This window comes from Symsagittifera roscoffensis, chromosome 5, assembly GCF_963678635.1.
Source record: "Symsagittifera roscoffensis chromosome 5, txSymRosc1.1, whole genome shotgun sequence".
Classification (NCBI taxonomy): Eukaryota; Metazoa; Xenacoelomorpha; order Acoela; family Convolutidae; genus Symsagittifera; species Symsagittifera roscoffensis.
This window is the reverse complement of record NC_087066.1, coordinates 46,802,635-46,827,196: the sequence shown is the minus strand read 5'-3', so window position 1 is coordinate 46,827,196 and position 24,562 is coordinate 46,802,635. Positions and strand designations below refer to the sequence as shown.

Below are 24,562 nucleotides of genomic sequence, written 5' to 3'. Positions count from 1 at the left end.
CACCTATAAGAACGACTCTCATTTGAAGAGAAGAACAAAAAGAGAAGTATTGGTTTTCTTGCTGGTCATTGGTTTTCTTGTTTATTTCCATCCACGCAAAATCAAGTAGAATAAAAAAAATTTGAAAAAAGTTGAGTGATATAACTGAAAAATCTTTCAACCATAATTTGAATGACATTAAACAAAAACATTTCATCTCAATGGAAAACAGAAAATAGAACTTTGGAAAAATTAAACTGAGCAAATCAGTCAAAAAACTATCTACCTACAAAAATTTCATAATTCACGACTATTCTGAGAAAATTAACAGCATTTTAAAATGAAAATTTGAAAGCAAAATTATCAAGAACTAGCCCGCCTGATAAAGGCGACAGCATTTTAAAATGCGTTGTTGAAATTAACATAAGTCGATTAAGCCAGTAGAATATAAGCCGAACCCGTTTATCTGAAACAAAAAAAATGATGCAACGATTGTCTTTGCCTTACGATGCATTCACTAATGTACGAGCAATGAAATAATGTGAACCAGTTCGTTCTATGCATCAGACTCAAAATGAAAACATTCACCTGAGAACTGCATTGCAAGGCTGAACATAATTTTTGCATTATTAACTTAAGGTAACCATGAATAAACATTATCACAGATATGTTATTTATATAGATATTGGAGGTATTTATCCGGACAGATAAAACGATTCAAAACCAGAGTTTGCGTACCAGTTTATGCAGAGAAGTAGCTCACAATCAAATTCTTCGATTCATCTAATAATCTGAGAAAAGGCAGGACAATTTTCGAGAACAGTCAATGTTTCAGAAAACGGTCAAAAGTTCAAAAACTTAATTTTTCCAGAGACCATAACCCATAACTTTAAAGGGGTATCTGTTTATGCAGGGTAGCTTCCCACATTCCAATTATTTTAATGAAACCAAAATTTGCGGCTTGGAAGAATTGTTTTTATGAAACTTAAACACATTTCAAAAAACGGTGAAAAAACTGATTTTTCCGATGGCCTTAAATTTTTGTTTGATAAATTTGAGCGGAGCAGCATGTGCAGAGGAAACTTTGATTTTCATCGAAACTTAAGTACCAGATTTGGGAGAGTGGTTTCAAAGACACAGAGACAAAGCAGAGCTTTGCACCACTTGCGATACAACACAAACGTAAAAAACATAGGTAAAAAATATAAGTTGATGAAAACTAGGTGAAATAAAATTTTCGTATGTTTAGATAAAACACAATTAAAGGTCTAGCTAAAGCTGGAGGTATGTCATTGATAGTGAATGAGTTTTCTATACTGATGCGGCACGGAGAATGTGATATCAAAAATTGGACTTTGCCAAAAACTTAAGTTGTTTCTCTACTAAAATAAGAGAGAAGTAAAAAAAAGTTAGAGATAATCATTTTTCTCAAGGAGATAACTTTTCTCCTACCAAAAAGAGTCGCCACTTCTGCAGGAAACATTATCGCAACTGGTTCTTTTAGTTGATTTTTCATGAAAAATTTGATTGCGTAATTTTAAAAAAGATTCAAAGAGTTGCCGAAAAATCGTCGTTGTGAACAGTTCAGATAGCGACATAAGTCCAAAGAACGGTCAACTAATCAAAAATTTGACCTTTCCGAAAATCTTAGCAAAGAAAAAAAAAGAAAAAAAAGGAAAGTCAAGGGAAGTAAATTTAACATCTGTAGGAGTAAAACAGACACTAAAAGCAACATTAAATAAAAATGCTCGCAGCAATAAAAAAACGATTTCAAGATGTGACAACTAACCAGACAACCGATAAGCAGACGATTAATTGACGAAAGTTTTTTTGAAACAGAAAAATTCACGTTGGTCAGATTTGAACCTAGGAAGTTTGCCGTCCCATGTATATTCGTTACCTACAGGCTAAGTTGGCCGGAAACGCATAGAAATTTGAACTCAATATGAAACAAGATACAAATGATTCTTTTGAACAAGTTGTTAACCCGAAAAAAGTATAATCCAGTTTGACAACGCTTGTTAATCGCAAACATAACAAAACATTAAGTTTCAACTCTCAAAAATTGGCTTTTCTGAGTGCTACAGCTTTTAAAATAAAAGACTTGGGTGTAGCCGCTAATTCAGAGGGACTTCCAAAATTTCTTGCTTTTGATTGACCACAAAGTCTCAGCAGAATTATGTGCGTAGTTTTCGAGAAACGGAAAAGTTTCAAAACTGGGTCATACACTCCTCCCACACCATTCGTCTCAAAAAGTTAGTTAAAATCAGCACAACCCATCCATTTGTATGATACCTGATACCTGTTTTTATCAGACAGGAGCGGTTCGAATAAAAACCTGATATTTCTAAAGAAACTGCTTGAAAAGCGTAAGAGATCAATAAATTTCATTTTTAAAAACGGCAAATTAGCCGACAAAAAATAGGACGAAAACCACAAGTCCAAAAAATCAACATTTTTTTAGACCCTTTGGTTGATGAGGGGGTCGATTCCCTGAGGTAGGGGGACTTCAATTCCAGCTATTCAATTCTGATTATGAACAATCGCTCCTTGCATGTTTCAGTAGTTTTGGTAAGTGTAGTAGCATTCGTAAAAACATAATCCGATTTGCTTCTGATACTAAGTTTATTGATTTGGTACGGGGATAGGAGGACGAAAACAGGAAAAAAAAGAGTTTTGACTTTTTTTATCAATGATCATGAACGGAAATTTTCAACGAATGAGTTTCACTTCTAATTGAGTCTTGACAATATTTGAGAGCTATAGAGGTTAACGCAAAAAATGGTTTTAAAGGAAATCATTATAAAATGCCAACGAAGCTTGTTAGCTAAACCGGAAGCACTTTTTCCTACTTTTTGTTTTACTATCTCATTTTGAATCTCGTCTGCATCCATAAAACCTCGATAAGTCGGAATAAAAAAAACTTCTGCATTGCGTTTGAAAGCTCAAAACTGGAGGATAGTAAGTCAAACTTGAGTCTTTGTTAAAAGAAATACATTGGATAATTGAAATCCAGCAGAATCACATGCCTAAAATATTTATATCAGAATTTTCAGATTAAATTATAGGGTGAAAACAAGTCATCAATTCTGGCTAGATTCAGGCCCGATAAATTGCGATCAAGACGTTCACAGATATGTTTTCGTATTACAATTTGATTTTTCTTTGAAGAAAAACAAAAGCCGTCTGGAAAATGAATAAAATATTGATTTGATTTTTGAACGTTTCATTTTTTTAAACCAAATGCTTTCCGATGAAGACCAGTAGCAGCAGAAGAATTAGTTTAGAGACCATGGCGTTGATCATAAATTTTAGGGAAAGAATAGGAAACCATTAATTTTTCAATACTCGCGCTACTTAAAGCTTGCTGCAGCCTTTTATAACGAGCTTACTCCAATTTCTTGATAGGTTGACTTTTTGTTTGCTAAACCACTAAATTAGAAAGCCGCCTCAAGTGTACATTACACCTGTGGAGCAGGGTTGAAACTTTTTAGAAAGAATACGCCTACTTGAGCTCATGTAGGTAACCAGTGATCAAGTTTAAGAAAAGCTTCAAATTATCAAACGCAAACTGAACCATTAAAATCAGCTCTAAGCTCCAAAGTGTTGTTTAGTTCATAAAAGTTGAAAATAGAGGGCATAATGTTTAAAACGCATCAAATCCCCACAGCAAAAACTGATGATTGGCAGCAACACCCGATGATCATTTCAGAGCTCGACTGAGTTGTAGGGGGTTCAGGCAGTTTAAATATATATATAATCTAGAAGTTTTGTAAACGGAGTGCCGAGTTGTGAACTTGACACCGCGATTACAAAAATTTATGAAATACCAGAGATTATGTTCTGCCAGAACTGGCAACCTATCAAAGAAACATATCACGGATTACTCTACCAATCAACTTTATTGTGCAAAGAATGAGTTCAGCACGGTGGTTTGCGAGGTAGACTGCTATTAGCATCAAAATTAAGCTTCGATTTTGTTTTGGGAAAATCAAGAAGCAAAATGAAAATAAATTTCTCAAAAAAAAATTGCAATGTAGACAGGAAAAAATCTGATATCAAGAATTTTAAGACAAACCCCCAATCATTACTACTTTCCGGACTAGAGAACAAAGCGAAAACAAAACATAGCCAACAGTCATTAGAGAAAGAGTCAATGAGCGCAAGGAATCAGAAAAACGATCTATAAATATACAGACTTGTTTTTGAAGAAACTTCAACTTTCGAACTTCAAAGAAAAAGTTATGCCTTTAACGATCTTTATCTTTAACGAAAAGTTATGATTAGCAATATGCTGAAATTTTTTTTACCAACATCTACATAAAAGTCTTCACTATGTTCATCGTTCTTAATAAAGTAGCACAGAAACGCACGAGGTTTCCGTTGTTCTACGAAACTTGTGTACTGAAATATCGAATATATTGGTAACAAGTAAAATGGTAACATTAATCAATCGTTGCTTGTGTTCTTCTTTTTCCAATAATTTCGAAAAAAGTATATATGTTGTAGGAAAAAAACATGGCAATGAGGCATAATAGTATTAGATATCTTTTGGATAAGTAAGAAAAATACTGATGAACTCTAACCAACCTAAAGAATGATTTGAAAAAAAAAATAGCGAAAATCTTTTTTTCCCTCGGAAAATGTGCAACCGGATTAGATCATTTTCCTAAAAAATTTTCAGACTGAACTATTCCTTTACTGATACTTGTACAAACATAGCCAATAGACAATTGAATAGATGAACGCTAGAAAACCAATCAGAAAACAAATTCATAGCCTTAAAGTTGTTTGAATTTCCAAAAAAAAGTTAAATTATGAAGATTAAAAAACCCAATTTGAGAAATCTTGATCAAAACAAATAGTTTCATTTCCATTGGGAAAACTAGCAATAAAAATTCTCGTTCAAAACTAGTTTTGCCTAAAAAGTTTTGGTTAGAAAAATCGATTTTATTATGAAAAACTCACAGCAAACCAACAGCAAAAATCGAAATTTTTCAAAACATCAGCCACATTTAAACATAAGATAGCTTTTATTTCTCCTAATATAACTGAAATTTAATGCGAAGAAGAACAATTAAAAAGATGACAAGTTTAAGTAAAGGTTGAAAACGTATATTCACAGGAAAAATGTCAAATGAGTTGTTGAATTTTTTGGTCGAAAATTAAAAAAACTGTAGGAGGATTAATTACATTAGAAATGTGACACTATGCTTCTTGCTTTAAGTTTGTTAAGATGACTAAAACTATTACGCAAAAATATCAAAACATGAAGAACACTGCGAAAAACTGTCAGAATTAACAATTGAATTTTCAAGTAGCAGTCACTCAATTCTCATTTAACTCCTCACAGTTTTAGATCGACACACTAAGTTCGCCAAAAAACTTTCAAATAATCAGTAGAAAAAAATCATTAAATCTCAGGGGTATAGGCACACGTTTTGTGCCTACCAAATAAATGACTACCTCACGCTTGCCTGAGAAAAATCAGACATAATTGATTTAACTTATGCTGAGCAATTGTTGTTTAAGTGATGTTTAAATAGCTCAGGTTTGGCAACATCCATTGTAAAAATGTTCCTTCTGTTTCACATACCTGAAAAAATTAGTCGAAAAACTATCCAGCTACAAAATTTTCATACTTCAAAATCATGCTGAAAAAAATAACAACATTTTAAAATAAACCTTTTGAAATCAATACTTTCAAGACATAGCCCGCGTGATAAAGATAACAGCATTTTGAATTGCGTTCATGAAATTATCATAAGTCAACTAAGCCAAAAAAAAACATAATCCGAACCCTCAGTTTGATTATCTTTGCCGCACCACGCATTTAAAAAAAGTACGAGCAATGGAATAATGTTAACCAGTTCTTTCTATTCTTCAGACTCAAAATGAAAACAAGGTTTTCACGAATAGGTGCATTACTGCTTTGTGTAGCATAGATTGTCGACACTAAAAATCGTGTTCGACTTGGCTGTTTATAGCTTGTCTGTTGCCGCAAAGTCTGAAAAACTGACCTGTAAGGCCGAACACAAACTTTGCATCAATAACTTAAGATGTACTTAAATAAACAGTATCACAGATATGTTATTTTTATGGATACTGGAGATATCTTTCCGGACATATAACACGATTCAAAACCACAGTTGACGTACCAGCTTATGCAGAGAAGTATCACACAATCTGTTTTTTTGTCGATTCATTTAAGTATCTGAGAATTTGCAGGACAGTTTTTAAAAACAGCCAAGGTTTCCAAGAAACGGTCAAAAGTTCGAAAACTCGATTTTTCCTCAGACCATAACTTTAAGGGAGTATCCGCTTAAGCAAGAGAGCTTCCCATGTCCCATTTCTTTTATTGAACCCAAAATTTGAGGTTTGCGAGAATAGTTTTTCAAAACTCAAACACATTTCAAAAAACGGTGGAAAAACAGATTTTTCAAATGACTTTTTGTTTGGTAAATTTGGGCGGAGCCGCATTTGCCGGGGAAACTCTCACAACGTTGATTTTCATTGAAACAAAAAAACCCTGATTTAGGAAAGAAGTTTTAAAGACACAGAGACAAAGCAGCGCTTCGCATCACTTGCGATATAACACAAACAGACAAAATAAACAAATCGAAAAAAAAAACTTAAGTTGAAAACAACTAGAACGAAAAACTTCGAGTCTAGATAAAACTCAACTGGGCCCAGCTAAAGCTGGAGCTATGTGTTTGATATTGAGTGAATTTGCTATACTTATTCTACACAAAAATAATGTGATTTCAAAAATTGGGCTTTGCCTAGATCCTTAGTTGTTTCTCTACTAAAATAAATTATAAGAGTAATAGAGTTTGAGACAATCATTTTTGTCTAGGAGATAACATTTCTCTTAGCAAAAATCAAGGAGCCGCCACTTCAACAGAAAACATTATCGCAACTGGTTCTTTCAGTTAAACTTTTCATGAAAGATTTGATTGTGTAATCTTTAAGAAAAGAATCAAAAAAGTTGCTGCTAAAAACGAGCACTGCGAACAGTTTCTGCAAAAAGTTTGCAAAAAATTGTTAAGATTGGAAGACTTCGACATGTTTGATATCATTCTTTTTTCTTAAACAAACTGGGCATAGCCAGTTATAAAGAAAGGCTTTCAACAGCCTGTTGTTTTGATTAAACCTATAATATCAGATCTGGCAGTTTTGTAAGCGAGAAAAATCCAAAAAACGGGCAACTAATCAAAAATTTGACATTTCCGAGAATCATAGCAAAGAATCAAAAAAGAAAAAATACAAGTCAAAGCAAGTAAAATTAAAATCTGTAGAAGGATATCAAACGCTAAAAGCAACAATAAATAAAAATGCGCGCAGCAAAAAAAACGATTTCAAGATGTGAAAACTAATCCGACAACAGATAGGCAGACAATAACTAACCGACAATTTTATTTGAAACAGAATACTTCCCGTTGGTCAGATTTGAATGCATAGAACTTTGAATTCAATATGCATCACTATACAACTGATTCTGTCAAGCAAGTTTCTAACTTGAAAAAAAGTCTCGTCCAGTTTGATAACGCTTGCTAATCGCAAACTTAATAAAACATTTAGTTTAAAAAAGTGTAAAAACTCGACTTTTCTGAGTACTATAAAGTTTGAGTGTAGGCGCTAATCAAAAAAAGTGTCCCAATTGTCTGAAGAAATAACTTAGTCAAGATCAGCAAAACCCATCCATTTATTAAACAGAAATGGTTCGAATAAAAACTTAATCTTTGTAAAGAAAATGCTTGAAAATCGTAACAGATATAAATTTCAATTTAAAAAACGGTAAATCAGCCGACAGACACTAAGATGAAAGCCACAAGTCCGAAAAATTCAGTTTTTCAATCTATTAAAATTTAATAATTAAATACTACCTCAAATGAATTAAGAGGTACTTCATTTGATATTTCGACAGATTGAACATGTCAGCAGAAATGTGTAAAGACTGTTTACAAAAAAAGATTAGGTCACGATTTCAAATCTTTTGCTAGGCTGTTAATTAAATAAACAAGCTGTTAAGTAACCCAAGAAAACTAAATTTACTCCAATTAAATTAATGTTTGCTCTTTTCAATCAACCCCTTCCTTGGAATAAAATTTTTTTGAAAATTCTACGATTTAAATCTTTTTGATGTTTAAACAATTTTATTGCTTTTCTATTCGAATACAAAATATTGTCAATATACTGAATTTATTAAGACTATCGAATATGCATAAGTTCTAGTCCCGGATAAAAAACCACAAAATGAAAAATCAGTATTTTTTTTTCATTGCTCTGACGGTAGTTTCTGGGCTGCATGCACAGCAACCGGCTATCTTTGTTCATTAATAATTTCAAATTTTCTGGCGTTGTTCCCAGATGTGAGATTGACTTGTTTGGCTATTTGACAAAATGTAAAACCAAATATAGCTCGAAGGCGTTTTCTAGGATACTTTGGTCATAAAACTTAAATTACCACAGAAGTTTTATGCTGTGTTCCTATAGAGCACTCCCCTGCTTAAGCTTCAAAGCTTGACAAGGATGAAAATTTTTTCCTGGTTGGTCACAAAACAGTTTAAAAATAAATTTAATTCTTTTGAATGAAGACATCTTTTGTGATGATTGATTGGCAAAGGTGTAAAAATATTAAGATGTAGGACGATGACCGAAACAAATTTATTTGTTTTAAATTACTGTACAGAATACCTGTTAAATTAAGTGATCGAATTAAATATGGTCCTATTTGTATCAACGAATATTTCAACTTTCCTGTAGATTTTGATTTAACTGATTTATGTGGTCAATAAAAAAATCGTTGGAAAGATGAAAAATTATTTTCAGCACTTTGAATCAAAGACAATTTGAAGGCATGCATTTATCTCGATAAAAAACCACAACGGTCATCACATAAAACAAACGCATCAAATAGCACAGACTAGGATAATGTAGATCAAAATTTAATCTGATTCAGATGAATTCAGGATAATAAAGTATGTTGTCATTCACTAGGACTCCAAGCAAGAGAATTAAAACACTTCGCTATCAATCAGATAACAGAATTCAGTTTTAAGAAATAATGTACAGTTGATTGCGACCTGCCAATGTCTTAATTTTTCCATGGCCAAAATTTTGTTGTTTTCAAATGATTTTTTTTTCATGTTTTGATAATTCTTATTCAATGATAAGGTGTAAATATCGGATTCTGAGTTTCCGTCTTCCATATTATGTCCAAGTCCAGTTCAACAATTTTTAATTCACTGATATTATCCGCTGCTGCCGTTTGTATGATTTAACCTAGACTCTCTGAGCAAGTAGTGACTAGTCTTTTCTTTTTGGAGTCGAACACTGTTTTGTACTGTTCTGGGATGGGGAACTCTGAGAAGTCTCCGTCCTCCTGAGGCACTAGCACATTCATCTCGGAGGACTTGGCAGTCACTATCTCCACGTCCAGACACTCCGGACTCAGATACACCTGCACTCCATCCGTCTTGTCTATGTTCAGAAGTGGCATCTTAGATAGCGCCTAGAACATAAACACATCAGAATCTGGTAGAATGGTAAAGCTTTCACAAAATTTGAACTAGTGGGAGGCAGACAAAGAGAAACTAAATTTCATAAGCAGAACAACTTTTTAGACTGATCTTTGGCCCCGCCTCTGAATCAGAAAAAGTTTTGAAAAATTAACTCATGACTAGCGCATAACCTACATCCGGTACTTATAATAAAACGCATATATTGGAAATAAGATCTGCATTCACCCAATTACAAGGTTCGTAATTACAAATTCTTCAAAGTTTTTTTATACAAATTTTGGAGAACCATAAAATGTTGTGAAGTTTTATAAAAGTTCTTCGAAAAATTTAAAATGAACTAAGAAACGTCACATATGGGAAATTAAAATCAATTGAGCAGTCGTAATTGGCGCAAAATTTGTAACTTTTGAGAGTACTCTTATAGAACCCAACTACAACGTTGGGAAATTCAAATCTTAATAAACTTCACCTTAAGTTTTCTAAAAAAAGGTATTTATTGAGAACCAGAAAAATTTTCATATTTCGAAAACTACCAAGATTTCAGCAGTATTCTTTGGTGGCAATATTTGCAATCTTTGAAAGCACTCTGATAGCACACAAATACAGGGTTGGGAATTTCACTTTAGTGAAGTATTTTGTAATTTGAGTTTTCTGAAAATTTCCAAAAAATCACAAAAATCGTCTTATCTCTTAACTAAAAAGATTTGGGCATTCTTAATTGCAGGCCGAATTTGCAACCCGTGAGATAACTCTGACTGTCCCCAACTACAGGTTAGGAATTTCACACTTTGAAAAAAAAAATTAACTTAAGTTTCATGAAAATTTTTGAAGCACAAAAAACGTCATCTGGAAAACTGCAAGGTTTTGAGCAGTCATATTTGGAGGCAAAAATCGCAATTCCTGAGAGCACCCTGGCAGATTCCAATAACAGGATTGAGATCTTCAACGTTTTGGAATTTTTTAACATCTAAGTTTTTTTTTTAAATTTCGGAGAAAATCATTAAAAACGTCGTATCTCGAAAACTGAAAGGATTTGAGCAGTCATATTTAGAGGCAAAATTCGAACTCCTGAGAGTATCTTGACAGAGCCTCACCACAGAGATGCAAATATCAAATTTTGTGAAATTATTTATTTCTAAGTTTTCTGAAAAATTAAAAAAAATCCTAAAAAAACGTCATATCTCGAAAACTACAAGGATTTGAGCAGCCATAATCAGAGGCAAAATTCGCAACCCCTGAGAGTTCCTTCAAAATATCCAACAACAGGAATGAGATCTTCAAAGTTTTGGAATTTTTTTGAAAAAATCATAAAAACTTCATATCTCGAAAACTACAAGGATTTGTTACACTTCTATTTGAGAAGTGAGATTTGGAGGCAAGAATCGCAACCCCTGAGAGAACTCTGACAGCACCCAATCACAGGGTGAAAATTTCAAAAATTGAGAAATTTTTTAAAATCAAATTTTCTAAAAAATTTTGAAAAATCTCTAAAATTGCCTATTTCGTAAACTAAAAGGATTTGGTCATTCATTTATGGAAGCCAGAATCGCAAAACCTGGGAAAACTTTGACAACATCCCACTATTAGGTTGCTAATTTCAAACTTGATGAAATAAACACAGAATTTGAACTGGAAAATCGAAAAAACCTTAACCATAGCAATACGATATAGCTTAAACATGAAATAATTATTTTGTTAAACATGCAAAAATAATACGTTGAAAAAGCCTAAACATGACGAGATAGTGAAGCCCGCATTTAAATATATAATAGATAGATCGTTGAAAGTTTAAAAATTAGGATACGGCTAGACAGACAATCATATTTTTTTTTAGAAAAGCAGGTATATAGACAGACAGAAAAAATTACTGAAAATTAATGACCTTGCGGAAAACTAATTAAAATTTTTCTTAAGCATAGCAATATATGATATAGTTTAAACATGAAAAAACTCGTTCGTTAAACATGCAAAACTATTATGCTTAAACATGGGAGATAGCTGTCACTCGCATTTAAATATAGTATAGATAGATAGATGATATCAAAGAGGTTGAAACAAAAGCACGGCGAGTACAATTTGATGTCATTTTTATAATAGAAGTGTAACAAATCAATCGACAAATCCAGAATTAGTTTCGTGCAACGTCGGTAATCTACATGCGCATGAAACATTTAGTTCTTCTTGGACCTAATTCATGATCATGGTCAAGTTGTTTCATCACTTTTTGTAAGCATTTCGAGGAAATCAAGCAATCCCAGACCTGCCTGCATTTGTACCATCTAAGTGTAAATATTTGAGAATCCTCATCATATTACGTCGACAGTTCTTAAAAATCAACAAAGGTTGTTTTCAATTCTTAGCCGTCATAATCGTCTAGTCTCACTTGTATCTGTACACTCTTGCAGTTGACGAGGTCAACGGAAGACAGGAGGTCATCGAACACGACTCCACACTTGGCACAGTTGTCGAGGGAGATGAAGTTGACCTTGTTCTTCACAATGAAGGTGGTGTTCTTACAGTTGAAGGCATACACGGTGTGCTTGAAGTCCGAGATCTCAATCGTCACTGTCTCGTCCTTGTAGTTCTCCTACACACATGGTCTCATTATATTATTATCAAATCAAAGTTTTATTTAATGTTTACTTGCATATATGAAAAGCGCTTTTTTTGAGCTTTTTTCTGGTATCATGCACGAAGCTGAAAAATAAGTTTTTATTCCGCTGGAAATCTAAAAACTAAATTCCCCTTTCGAAACTAGAAGACGTTCAAGATTTTTGGCGCCATTTCAACGTTCGTATTTGGAGAGTGCTATTTACGTCACTTTTAGCGGATGAATTTCATTTGAACTCAAAAAAAAGCATATACACCCAAGTGCATTCATAAATGCATCAATAAGTATGAATGCACATCTGTAGTTATTAGAGACTTTTAAGACTTCGCTGAAAAAAAAGAAACTCAGCAAGACCTATATAAGAGTTTTCACTACGTTCATTACTCTTAACAATGCTTTATTAGAGCGTAATTTAATCTTAGAAATCAAATAGCATAACAAGGACAGCAGATTGCTGTGCAAGTAGTGCTGAATGTTCTAAACAGCACTAGTTTCTTTTTCAATGTGTCTTGATTATTCGTCATGTGATGAAAGCATCTGAAGGAAATCCTAACTCCTAAGCTTTGAGCACAATCGACCGTAATACTTTAAAAATATATTCGAAATCAACTTTGCCGGAAACACGATTGGAAAAACCTTAAAAAGATGGCGTTTAAAGAAATTTCGAAAACTAATTTTACTGCAACGAAAACTAATTTTCACGGCTTAAATTCAAGAATTAAATAACAATCCTATTATAAACAAAACCTCGCTCAATGTACTTGCTCGATATTAGACGAAAAATCGTAAAACTCAATTATATCTTTCTCGATACTGGTAAAAATTTTCTAACTCGTTCGAATCACGACTAAAAAAAATCTTTAAAATGACCAATCCATTACAAAAAATTTCATACAATTATCTAGAAAGTCTTTCGGTTGGAGGAAAACATGAATGTCGATTGTCGAGAAACAATCATCAGCGTTAAAATAATAATAAAAAAAAATTTCGTAGCAGCTAAGCCGAAAATACTTAAGTAGACGCAAGTTAAGCCGAAAACAAAACTGCTGATATAGAAAACGTTTGAATTGATTTGAAAAAAAAGTTATATGCCTCTCACTCTGAAACAGCACAAAAACCAAAATATATTTTCTTTTCAAATAAAGTAATATTTAACGATCAAGTCGATTTGAACATAGAGCCAGCTACAGTTGGAAAAGAGTAATAAACGCAAAGAAACAAATAAAATAATGACTTCTTTTTTGAAAACATCCCAACTTTCGAAATTATCAAGAAAAAATAAATGGCCATAAGCTCTTTGAATTTCGAGAAAAATTTATGATTGAGTTTATTTCATGAAACTTACCCAATTTGAGAAAACTGGATCGAAAGATGATTTTTTTTAATTCGTAGGGAAATCTGAAAAATAAATTCCACTTGCAAAAATAGAAGTCGACCACGTTTTTTTTGATCTTTACATTTTAGCTGTTCGATAATTAAAGTTTGCCTTACTTTTAAGAAAACAAATGATATGAACTGAAAAATAAATCAGTCAAACCTCGAAAAATCGAAATTGAGCGTGAACAAACTTTGAGACTTTTTTCTGCAACAAAAATCACCGACACCTATATAAGAGTACTCACTACGTTCATTACTCTTAAAAAGAGGCCCAAACCATTTAAGACGAATAAAACTAATGCGAAAAAATACAGAAGGGGCATTATATAGAATCAAGGTTGATAAATTTACATATTACAGGAATAAATCAAAAAGGCTTCCAACTGTCAAAAAAATTGCTCAACTTGCTTTGAAAACTCCGCGTTGTGGCAACTAAACGGGAAAAAAATCAGACAAACGATGGGCAGACACTTCTCTAATAGGCGAACTTCTGAATGTGCAAACAAACAGGTCTAACAGGAATCGAGACAGGCATAAACATTAGCGCTAGGCCGAGAGTGTTGCAGAAAATGTGGAAGCTTCGTTTATAGGGGAACTAAGCCGACAAATTCATAACAGAAAAATGAATATGGAAATTCTAGATATATTATTTATCAGTAGTTACTGAGTAGCAATGGTTAATACAGCAGTACTATAAGTAACCCATTATTTAACTTGGATTTAGTTACCTTTCTTAAACAAGTTGTTAACCCGAAAAAAGTCTATATTCCGATTTGATAATGCTTTCTAATAGCAAAACTTTCTCAGTCATACTAACCACGATCCACTTCTTGTCCTGGACCAGCTCCATCTTGGGAGGCTTCTCAACTTTGGCTGCCGCTGGTTTAGCAGCAGATGCCCCCTCTCCTTTCTTCTCGACTGCGGTGACCACTGCACCGGCTCTCAACTCCGGATGCTTGTGAGTCTGCATGTCTTTAGTCACCTTCTTCAGTCCTAAACACGCAGCCATCAAATTGCATTTACAAAAAAAATCATTTTCTGGTATCTAGGTGGCAAAAACTAATTTTCAACAGAGACCGGATACGTTCAAACTACTCTTTTGTTCTTTTGTTAGGTCAGCCATTTAGAACTGTCCGGTTAAAACGACACACCCCTTTTGAGAAACTATCTTTTTGAGGTAATTTTAGCACCCAATCCCTAAAAATTTAAATTAGGAGTTTTAGGGCCATAAAACGGAAAGCACGGAAGGGGTGGGGAGCCGTTGATATGCAGTCCGCAATAAAATCAAATTCTACCACCACAATTTAAACACAAAAGCGAAGCTACGGTTCGCAAACACTTGCGAGAACACGACCGAAAAGCAGCTCTATCAGGTGACAAAAGAAAAACAGGAAATAGGCCTCGAATTGGCAAAAATTCCGCTACGTGACGGATTCGAGTCTGCGACATAGCAGTTTTGAGTCTCACGCACAAATCACTCAGCCAGGGATGCTTAAATTTCCAAAAACTAGCTAGCCACCAATAACGCAGCTACATATGCGAATAAATTGCCAATTCGACGCAGCAAAAGTAGCACCAAATACAAAAAGGCACAATTTTGCACCTAAACAATCGCAAAGCATAAAGCCACATTGAATAAATTATGCAATTCAAATAACTGCGATATAAAATGATATTGAAAATTTGGAAATCGAGTTTTTATTTTTGTTATATTGTTTGAAACCAATAGCTTTTTTCGGTTCATTTGATGAATTAAAAATGCATCAACTATGTAAACTTATTACTATTATTACTATTCGAATATCAAAGCACATGCTACATATGTGGCACCAATAATTGCGGCTTAGGTTGGAAAAAAGAAAGTTCGAAATAAAACACTTTACTTCGCAAGTGTAAAAAAATCCGTTTATTGAAACATGAAATTCGCAAAACTTAATTTAGATTGACACAGCTATTCAGCTCGACAAAAGAAGAATTCCGAGTCATTTTAGCCTATGAGACATTATTTATTTATAGATGTCAAAATTGAGCTTCCTGGATTGGGGCTATCAGTGAGTAGTTTGTTATTATATAAACCAAAATGTCAAAGTTATTTACACCGCAAACTGAGTTATGTAAACGAGAAAGAAAACATGGTATACAATCAGTAGCAACCCCCGCAAGAAAATTCCAAACATTTCAGAAATCATTTCCAATTAAGCTACACTAGTCTAGATGTTTCAGGCAAAATTGCCACTAAAGATATCTGATAATCGCCTTATAATATTCCGCCGATTGAACTTTCTTACATAGCTAAAAGGCGTTAATGAGCTCAGGGAACAAAACTAATTCTTCATTTTCTAATTTTCTAATTAAACCCTATATGCCAATGCTATCAAATTAAACTCCGTCATTATCCTTCTTGGAACATGGAGAGAATTTCATTTTTATACTGACTCGGAGTCTGACGTTTTTCTTTCCACATGTTCGACGCGTTGACCGTATCTAATGTAGGTGCCCAAAAGAGACACACAGCATATTTCATCGCGGCCAAAAAATACTTCAAAAACCCACGACACTTGATTCTCCACAGGTCGAACCCACAGGGCTTAGTACGAAAAACAGCCAAAAGAAACTTTCAAAAAAGGAACGCAAAGAAACATTGAAAAAATTACGCTTTTTTGAAAAAATTAAACTTTCGAATTTCAAACAAAAAATAAATGTCCTTAAAGCTCTTTGATTTTTTGGATAGAAGTAACCGAATTGGAGAAAATTGGATAAATAGGAAAAGTTTTTCTTCTGCTAGAAAACCTAAAAATAAATTCCACTTTCGAAACTAGAAATCGTTCACGATTTTTCACGCCATTTCCACGTTCGTATTTGGAGAGTGCTTTTTATGTCACTTTTAGCAATTGAATTTCATTTGAACTCAAAAAGTGCATATACAGCCAAGTGCATTCACAAATGCATTCATATGTATGAATGCACATCTGTAGTTATTAGAGACTTGAAACTTTTCGAGAAAAAAAAAACAAAAAAAACTCAGCAAGACCTATATAAGAGTCTTCAAGACGTTCATTAACCATGGAAACCGAATAGCATAACAAGGACAGCAGATTGCTGTGCAAGTAGTGCCGAATGTTCCAAACACAATGAAAAAAAGAACCGAAAATAGTTTCTTTTTCAATGTGTCTTGATTATTCGTCTTGAACTCCTAAATTTTGAGCACAATCGACCGTAAAATTTAAGAAAGGTATATTAGAAATCAACTTTGCGAAAACATGATTCGAAAAACCTTTTAAAAGATGGCGTTTAAAGAAAACACAAGCGAGAACACGACAAAAAAAACATTTTCATAGAGTGAAATAAGAAAAAATAGAAATCAGCGACGTATCGGATTCGAACCTGCAACCTCGAAACTAGGAGTCTCACGCCCTGCACGCTCGGCCACGAATGCTTAACAACCGCCAACCACTAGTCATGAAAAAGCAGCTAAAAACGCTACTAAATTGCCACTGCGATGCAACAAAAGTCCACATTCAAATTGGCAGGTAATAATTTGGAATATAACACCGTGAAGTCCTCCACAACTTTGGATGTAATAAACTCGAAAGCTCAAAGCCAAACTATTCATAAATTATGCAATTCAAAAATACTGCGAGACATGAATTGTAAAAATGACCTTCACAATTTGCTGATCGATAGTGTGGAGTTGGCCTGCCTTTTAACAAAGGAAAGGAAGTTAGCTAGCTAAACCGCGAAAAATCGGAAGTGAGCGAACAAAGTTTGAGAATTTTCCAGCAAAAAATCACCAAGACATTTATAAGACTACTCACTACATTTATTACTCTTAAATAAAGGCCGAAACCATTTCGGGCGATTAAAGCTCTAATGCGAAAAAAAACGACAGAAGATAGAGAAGGGGCATTATAAAGAATAAGGGATGATAAATTCACAAATTACATAAATAAATCAAACAGGCTTCCAAATGTAGTAAAATTGCTCACTCGAATTGAAAAGTCCGCGCTGCGACAACTAAACGACCAAAAAAACGTGGAAAATAACATTTGGAAAAGAGTAATGAACGCAAGGAAACTGAAAAAAATTGCCTTATTTTTTCAAGAAACTTCAATTTTTGAGTTTCGAAGAAAAAAATAGATGTCCTTAAAGCTCTTTCAATTTGTAGAACAATTCAATTTATGATAAACACTTTTTTTGGTACAGTTAACTTAACTTGAGAAAGCTGGATCAATACGTATAACTTTTATTTCGCTGGGAAATCTGATAATTAATTTTCATTTTCGAAATCAGAAGTCGATCATGTTTTTCGTAACCTTTGCTTTTTTCTGTTCGATAGTGGAGCTTACCTTTCTTTTAACAATAGAAATGCACTTAACTTAAAAAGATATCACAAGTCAAACCACGAAAAATCAAAATTGAGCGTCAACAAATTTTTAAACTTTTTCCTGAAAAAAATCACCACGACCTATATAAGAGTACTCACTACGTTCATTACTCCTAATAGGAGAACCTCTGAATGTGCAAACCAACAGGTTCTAGCAGGAATCGAAACATGCATAAATTTTAACGCTGGGCCAAGTGTGCTGCAGAAGATGTGGAACCCTTATTTATAGCGACAGATTTGTTGCCGATTTTCTGAAAAAAACATAGATTTGAAAAACCATCATCGGAAAGTTTACACAGAGGCGAAGTTGAACTTCGCATACACGAGCAAAATTTTTACTGATAACGCTAATGGGTAAAATTGAATAAGTCTACAAAATTTCTCAAGTGACGCACGCCAATTATGAGTCGACATAATTGCTAAGTGACCCAAGCCAATTATGACGCATTAGCAGTACCGGTCAGTTTATACCAGTAAATAAAGAAATTTACCAGTTGACATGCCTCAATTGATAGAGCGGACGCATTTTAACTGGTGCAGGAAAAAGTTTAATAAAAACATCCGACCTTGCCAAAGTTCGAACCCTCTTTTTTGTTGCGAGTCTCCTTACCTACCTCTACGCTACAGATCCACGATACCTTGAAGCTAAATTGCTATTTGTAATATAATAGTGAGTGTTAATATCCTTAGCATTGGCTGTACTTAATAGCTGGTTATTGATCAAAATGAACACTTTCAAAATGAACACATTTTGTCGCAACAATACTTGCGTCGCAACAATATTTGCGACTTGAATTGGAAAAAAAAGAGTTCTTGCTATAACACAAGCTTTGCTTGCTTGTGTAAATAATCACATAAATAGCATTTTAAACAATCAGCTTTTTTCCCGAGATGCGCTAAAATGAGATAGGGTTGATATATGTTGCATATCTTTTTGGATCAAATCTCTGAACTTCATCACAAAATTACAAGGTTTATTCGGACTCACCTTTGGTAATGTCTGTGCCCTTGTTTAGCTGTGAGAACAGTTCAGTTCTTCCGTCGTCACCGGAGGAGGATCCACCCGAGTGGGCACTAGCGGCTACGGGTGGCGGCGGAGGAGGAAGTCCGCCTGGAGGTGGGGGAGGGGGAGCAGCAGCACCTGATGATTGTCCGATAGGAGTCTAAAATTGACGCCGTCGGAATCAGCAACAAGAAGTAGTTGAAAATGATCAAATAAACTTTTAATTTTTGTGTAATATTTTTCGACGACCCGAATGAAATCAGGATATTCTTTTTCTAGTCAAATAAACCAAACTACTGAATTAAAGTGTGTCTATAGGGACATTTACCATGGATTTTAAACGGTCCGTCTGTCAACAGAAACGTGGAAGTGAACAAACTCTATGTTTCACAGTTTCGTCGACAATTGAGAGACAAGATACACGTATTCCAACCAGATCAGAACTGGTTTCGTTATTAACTACAGTCAGTGGTTAAATGCAGCAAACATTCAACTCAATGAGACATTAGCAAACCTTAAGATTACGTATTGTCTCTTTCAACACGCACATGCCCTCGGTTCAACCAGAATTATATAGTGATTAAACATGAAGCCGTCTTGTAATTCATTCGAGCAAATATTTTAGCTCAAACCGTCCTATTATTCACACTAGACGTGCTTTCTACTACTTTAGTGCAAACAAGGCTAATACTTTGAATGGTGGTTACCTTTCCCTTCCAGACGAGACCACTGGGGTAGAAGTCTTTGAGCGTCTGCTGCAGAATGCGCATGTACTGAGCTAGACTCTTGAACCAGGCCTTCTCTTCATCCCTATAATAAACAAAAAACAATTTTAGATTGAAAAAGAACAATATCGTTATGAATCTAGCTGTAAAGCAGACATCAGGAGTGCTTCAGTTTCTACAAATGCTATCTGCTGACATAGCTATAGCAACCAACGTTCGGCTGTATTCGTTTTTAAAAAAGACTTCGTCAGTTTTTATTTTTTAAAATACAGGCTGATTTCATTTTTAAGTCTACTCTTATACAGTAGTACTGCCTTAAAAAGTATCCTTTGCATCTAAATCTTTTTTTCAAAAAAATTGTAATAGCATTTTTGAATTAATATTGTTCACATAAATTTTCTTCGCAAAAAAATTATAGATCTAAATCTACCATATAAATTTAACGCAAAATGTCATTTGTCACTTAAATATCAGGATCTACATAACACTACTATTGTTAAGTAGATTAAATCAGAGAATTTTCGAGCAATCAAAAAGCAGCAAAAGAGTTCTGATTTACTGGGGGAGTAGATACCATAGGGTAGGTTGGGGAGGGGGGAGATTGCTGAATAGATCCAACTAACATACCCTCCGGCTTTAATAGCCTTGTTTCCGTAGAAAGTAGTTGAGTCCATACATTCCTTCACAAAATCCTGAGGTCTTCCAGGCTAAAAAAACAATAAAGAATATATTCAAGCAACATACGACAGAAACTGACAAAAAAAACAACCATAAATTAGCACAAATTTGAAATTTCACTCGAAAAAAACTCTTAAAGCATCTTGAAATGTGTATCACATTATCACCAGTTTGTGACACACATAATTCATAAAACATAGCCAACAGGCAGATACCCTATGAACTCCGAAACCGAAAAAAAAACTGATTACTTTTGAAGCATTTTAAAAAATACGGCACATTTATGGCGTATACAAAACCGACTAGAATCCACTTTTGAATTTAAAAGTAAATCACGTTTTTGCGCCATGTGCAACATAATTATCGGAGAAGGTAATTTGCCTTCCCTTTCCCTTCAACAAATTGACAGAAAATAACCTGAAAAGCCAAAATACGAAAAAAAAGTGAGTTAACAAATTCTAGAAAAAAATCCCAACAAAACCAAAACACAGCCAACAGCGAAATTAAAATTCAAAGCAAAAATTACTGAAGTAAAAAAAGATGCCCTAAAATTATTTGAATCTCCAAAACAATTTATGACTGACTTTATGATAAATTAACCCAATTTGAGAAAACTGGATCAGCAAACTTTTTATTCCGTTGGGAAATCTGTAAATTAAATTGCACTTTCGATACAAGACATCAATCTTTACACTTTTGCTGTTCGATAGTGGAATTGACCTTCCTTTTAAAAATGAAATGAAGTGAACTTAAACAAAATCAAAAGTCAAACCGCGAAAAACCACATTTTGGCGTGAACAAATTTTGAGACTTTTGCCTGAAAAACAAACAAAAAAAATCACCAACACCAATATAAGAAAACTCACTACAGTCATGATTCTTAGAAAAACAACAACAGACCCTATTTAAACATCTTCACTTCATTCATTAACTTCAAAATTGACCTTTTCAGACGAGCCAAATTTTGTATTTTTTCAAACTATCAGAACCGTTCACGTAATTAAGAATGAAATTTTCAAGACCCGTTCATGTAACATATCTTAATTGGTTTTTGTTTGATTAGCTATTACTGCGAGGTTTGATAACCTTCGAGCATCCATTCTGCAGCACAAGCAAATTAACAAGGAACTTCGCAAATTAACATGGAAAGCCTTCTAATTATTAGTACAATAAACACAAAGGCGATACCAAATAAAAATACCCTTGCAAGCTAGCAGGCATGAAAGAAAAGGGAAGCCACAAAGTCCAAAGAAAACTGAAAAATTTTCAAAGAAACCACAACTAAAAAAAACTTCAAAATTTGGTCTGGAATGATGTACTATTTGCGGAAAACACATCCAGAAACACATTCAACGGCGTTTCATGAAAAATCAAAAACAATTAAAGCAAAAAAATGAAATTGTTGTGATGAAAACTTTAAGTAAGCCAATAAAAAATAAGCAGAAATCATTCAAGGCCGGAATGTTTTTTTTTAGCGAAAAGAAACAAAAAGAAAAATAAACTTCAAAATATTGTTAAGGCTACTAGAATTACAAGGCTAGCAGAATTACAAATTGCAGGAGTAGAGGAAAACTACACTGAAAACTTCATACAGCAAAAAATCTATGATATGGCAAGTAAGCCGACAAAACAAAGGCAGACAGAAAAAATAGGCCGACAATTTTTTCGAAACAGAAAAAAAACATACGGGTCAGATTCAAAACCAGGACCTTTGCCCTCCCAGGAGTATTTGTTACTTCCAGGGAAAATCTGCCGGATATGCTTAGAAATTTGAATTCCTTGTGAACCAAGAAAACAAGTGATTCTGGTAAACAAGTTGTTAACCCGACAAAAAGTCTCATTCCGATCTGATAACGTTTGCTAATCCCAGGCGTAAAAAACAATAATAAAACGCTTTTCAGATTTTCTTAATTGCCCCACACGCTGAGCAAAACACTTATTGACTTGTAACGCAGTAATAAGTCTATATAATTTGAACAATTTCTAAGCCAGGTTAAATCGCCACCAACACTGCGCTTACACTTCGAAGCTCACCAATTTAGTTTAGTTGGTAAATAAATCCGGTTACTGTACCATTAGCAGAGAAAGTCTCGAACACAATTATTAAAACCTAGCCAACAGACAGTTGGAAAAGACTCAATGAAAGCAACTTAACAAACATAGCCAATCGAATATTGGAAAAGAGTAATGAACGCAAGTAAACAAAAAACACTTTCTTGAAAAAATCTCAATTACAGAAAAAAAATTAGATGCCATTTAAGCTTTTTGAACTTCTGAAACAATTTATGATTGGCGCTTTTTTGATAATGTGAACCCAACTAGAGAAAACAGGATCAATATGTAAAGTTTTCTAGAAATCATGCACGTTTTTTAGCGCCATTTCCATATTCGTATTTTGAGAGTGCTATTTATGTCACTTTCAGCAGATGAATTTCAATTGAACTCAAAAAGTGCATAAATACCTGAGTGCATTCATAAATGCATCAATTATAATGAATGCACATCTATAGTAATTAGAGACTTTTCCTTAAAAAAAAACAAAAAAAATCAGCAAGACCTATATAAGAATCTTCACTAGATTCATTTTTCTTCATAAAAATCTGAGCTTTCGAATGTCGAAGACAAAAATAAATGCCCTTAAAGCTCCTAAAATTTCTAGAATAATCTATGATTGACACTTTTTGATAAAATTAACCCAATTTGAGAAAAATGGATCGATAGATAAACTTTTTTAAATATAAGACTGGAGCAAAAAATAATTTTGTGCATGAACAAATTCTAAGACTTTTCCCGTAAAAAAAGAACGAAAAAAAAAATAATCGCGACATAGATTTCTATCAAAACGAATTATTAGGTCACACTCACATTCAAAACACAAAACTTCAGTTGCTCATCAAATGAAACAGTATGAGGTCATTAGGCCGACATAATATAGGCCAAAACCTATTCAGCCGGAAAAAAAAAGAAAAGAAGCCAAAAAAACTTTAGAAAAAGTATGAATAATAAAACGTTATTTAGTCCTCTTCAACATGGAAAAAAAACGCACACACGCACATAAAACTTTTTTCGCATGGTAAAAAATGCAATATGAGGCACTTAAGCCAATTTTATATAGGCCGAAACCTATCAAGCGGAACTAGAGAAACCTATCAAGAGGAACAAAAAAGAAAAGAAAAAAAATTTTTGCCACGAAAAACTATAACTTCATTTCAAATTTTTAGCATTTTGTGCAATCCAAAGGGGAGCATGAAAAAATATTACCTTAAAAACAGTTAAAACCAGGTCACTTAACCGACAAAAAAATAAGTCAAAAAATCATTTGGTCAGAATCAAGTTTTTAAGCGAAAAAAAAAACAAAATAAACGAAGTCAAGGTTAGTAAAAATACAAATAGTAGAGAAATCAAAACATTAAATACAACTACAGCAAAAAAAACAATTCTACGATGTGCCAGCTAAGCCGACAAAACATGAGCAGACAAATAATGCGCCAACAATTTTTTTGAAACGGAATATTTCGTTTGAAAAAAAAACATATTCGAACCCAAGACCTTTGCTTTCATAGATATATACGCTACATCCAGACCAAGTGTTACGGGGATGCAAAAATAATTTTTTTTGAAATGCCGCTCAAATCACAACTGAAAGTGTTATGATGCATGGCTCCACTGAGTCCGATGATTATTTTTTGTCGTACCTAATTTTGCGGGGAAACCAAAAAATTGAAAAACCCCCGATGACGAGGTTCCTCTCCAATTTCATTGTCGGAACAGTTAATTTGCACAAAAAGCAGTTTGACTACTTTTTAAATTTACACCATAACTGTCAAATAAAACGAGATAGCTTGCCTCAATTCAAATTGAAATTATTTCTGATACAACACCAAAAACACAAATCGAAAAAAGCGGCACACCAAAATAAAAGGCAAACAACCAACAGACAGTTAGAAAAGAATCAGCAAACGCAACAACACGGAAAAAAATGACTAAATTTGTGAAAAAAAAAACTTTCGAATTTCAAAGAAAAAATATCTGGCCTTGTAGCTCTTGGAATTTAATGATCTATTGAACAATGAACACTTTTTTGATAAAATTATCCCAATTTGAGACACATAGGCGACGCTGAGCTTCCCACCACTTGCAATACCAAGCAAGAAAGCCGCTAAGTCGGAAAAAAATCAGTCGGAAAAAAATAGATCTACAAAAATGAATAAAGTTACTTTTGAAACAATAAATTGGCAACACAAAAAAAAATTAGCGTCGCAAAAAATACCAGGCACTAAC

The 24,562-nt window shown here is 33.7% G+C and overlaps 3 protein-coding genes across 6 annotated transcripts in view; all 3 read right to left on the bottom strand.

Moving 5' to 3' along the window:
* The window catches only part of LOC134845881 (N-alpha-acetyltransferase 15, NatA auxiliary subunit-like), a 361,253-nt gene that overhangs the window by 322,817 nt on the left and 13,874 nt on the right, over window positions 1-24,562 (bottom strand). The window lies entirely within an intron of this gene.
* The window catches only part of LOC134845880 (X-linked retinitis pigmentosa GTPase regulator-like), a 409,218-nt gene that overhangs the window by 381,423 nt on the left and 3,233 nt on the right, over window positions 1-24,562 (bottom strand). The gene's annotated exons all lie outside the window — the stretch shown is intronic.
* Window positions 8,566-24,562, bottom strand: part of LOC134845884 (adenylyl cyclase-associated protein 1-like) — a 31,261-nt gene continuing 15,264 nt past the window's right edge. Inside the window, exons 10-15 of the mRNA XM_063862994.1 lie at window positions 20,231-20,310; window positions 19,586-19,688; window positions 18,864-19,038; window positions 14,309-14,484; window positions 11,887-12,090; window positions 8,566-9,493 (exon numbers count right to left, since the gene is read on the bottom strand). Of these exons, the coding sequence (XP_063719064.1) occupies window positions 9,260-9,493; window positions 11,887-12,090; window positions 14,309-14,484; window positions 18,864-19,038; window positions 19,586-19,688; window positions 20,231-20,310 (972 nt within the window). The 3' untranslated portion in view covers window positions 8,566-9,259. The remainder of the gene's footprint in view (window positions 9,494-11,886; window positions 12,091-14,308; window positions 14,485-18,863; window positions 19,039-19,585; window positions 19,689-20,230; window positions 20,311-24,562) is intronic.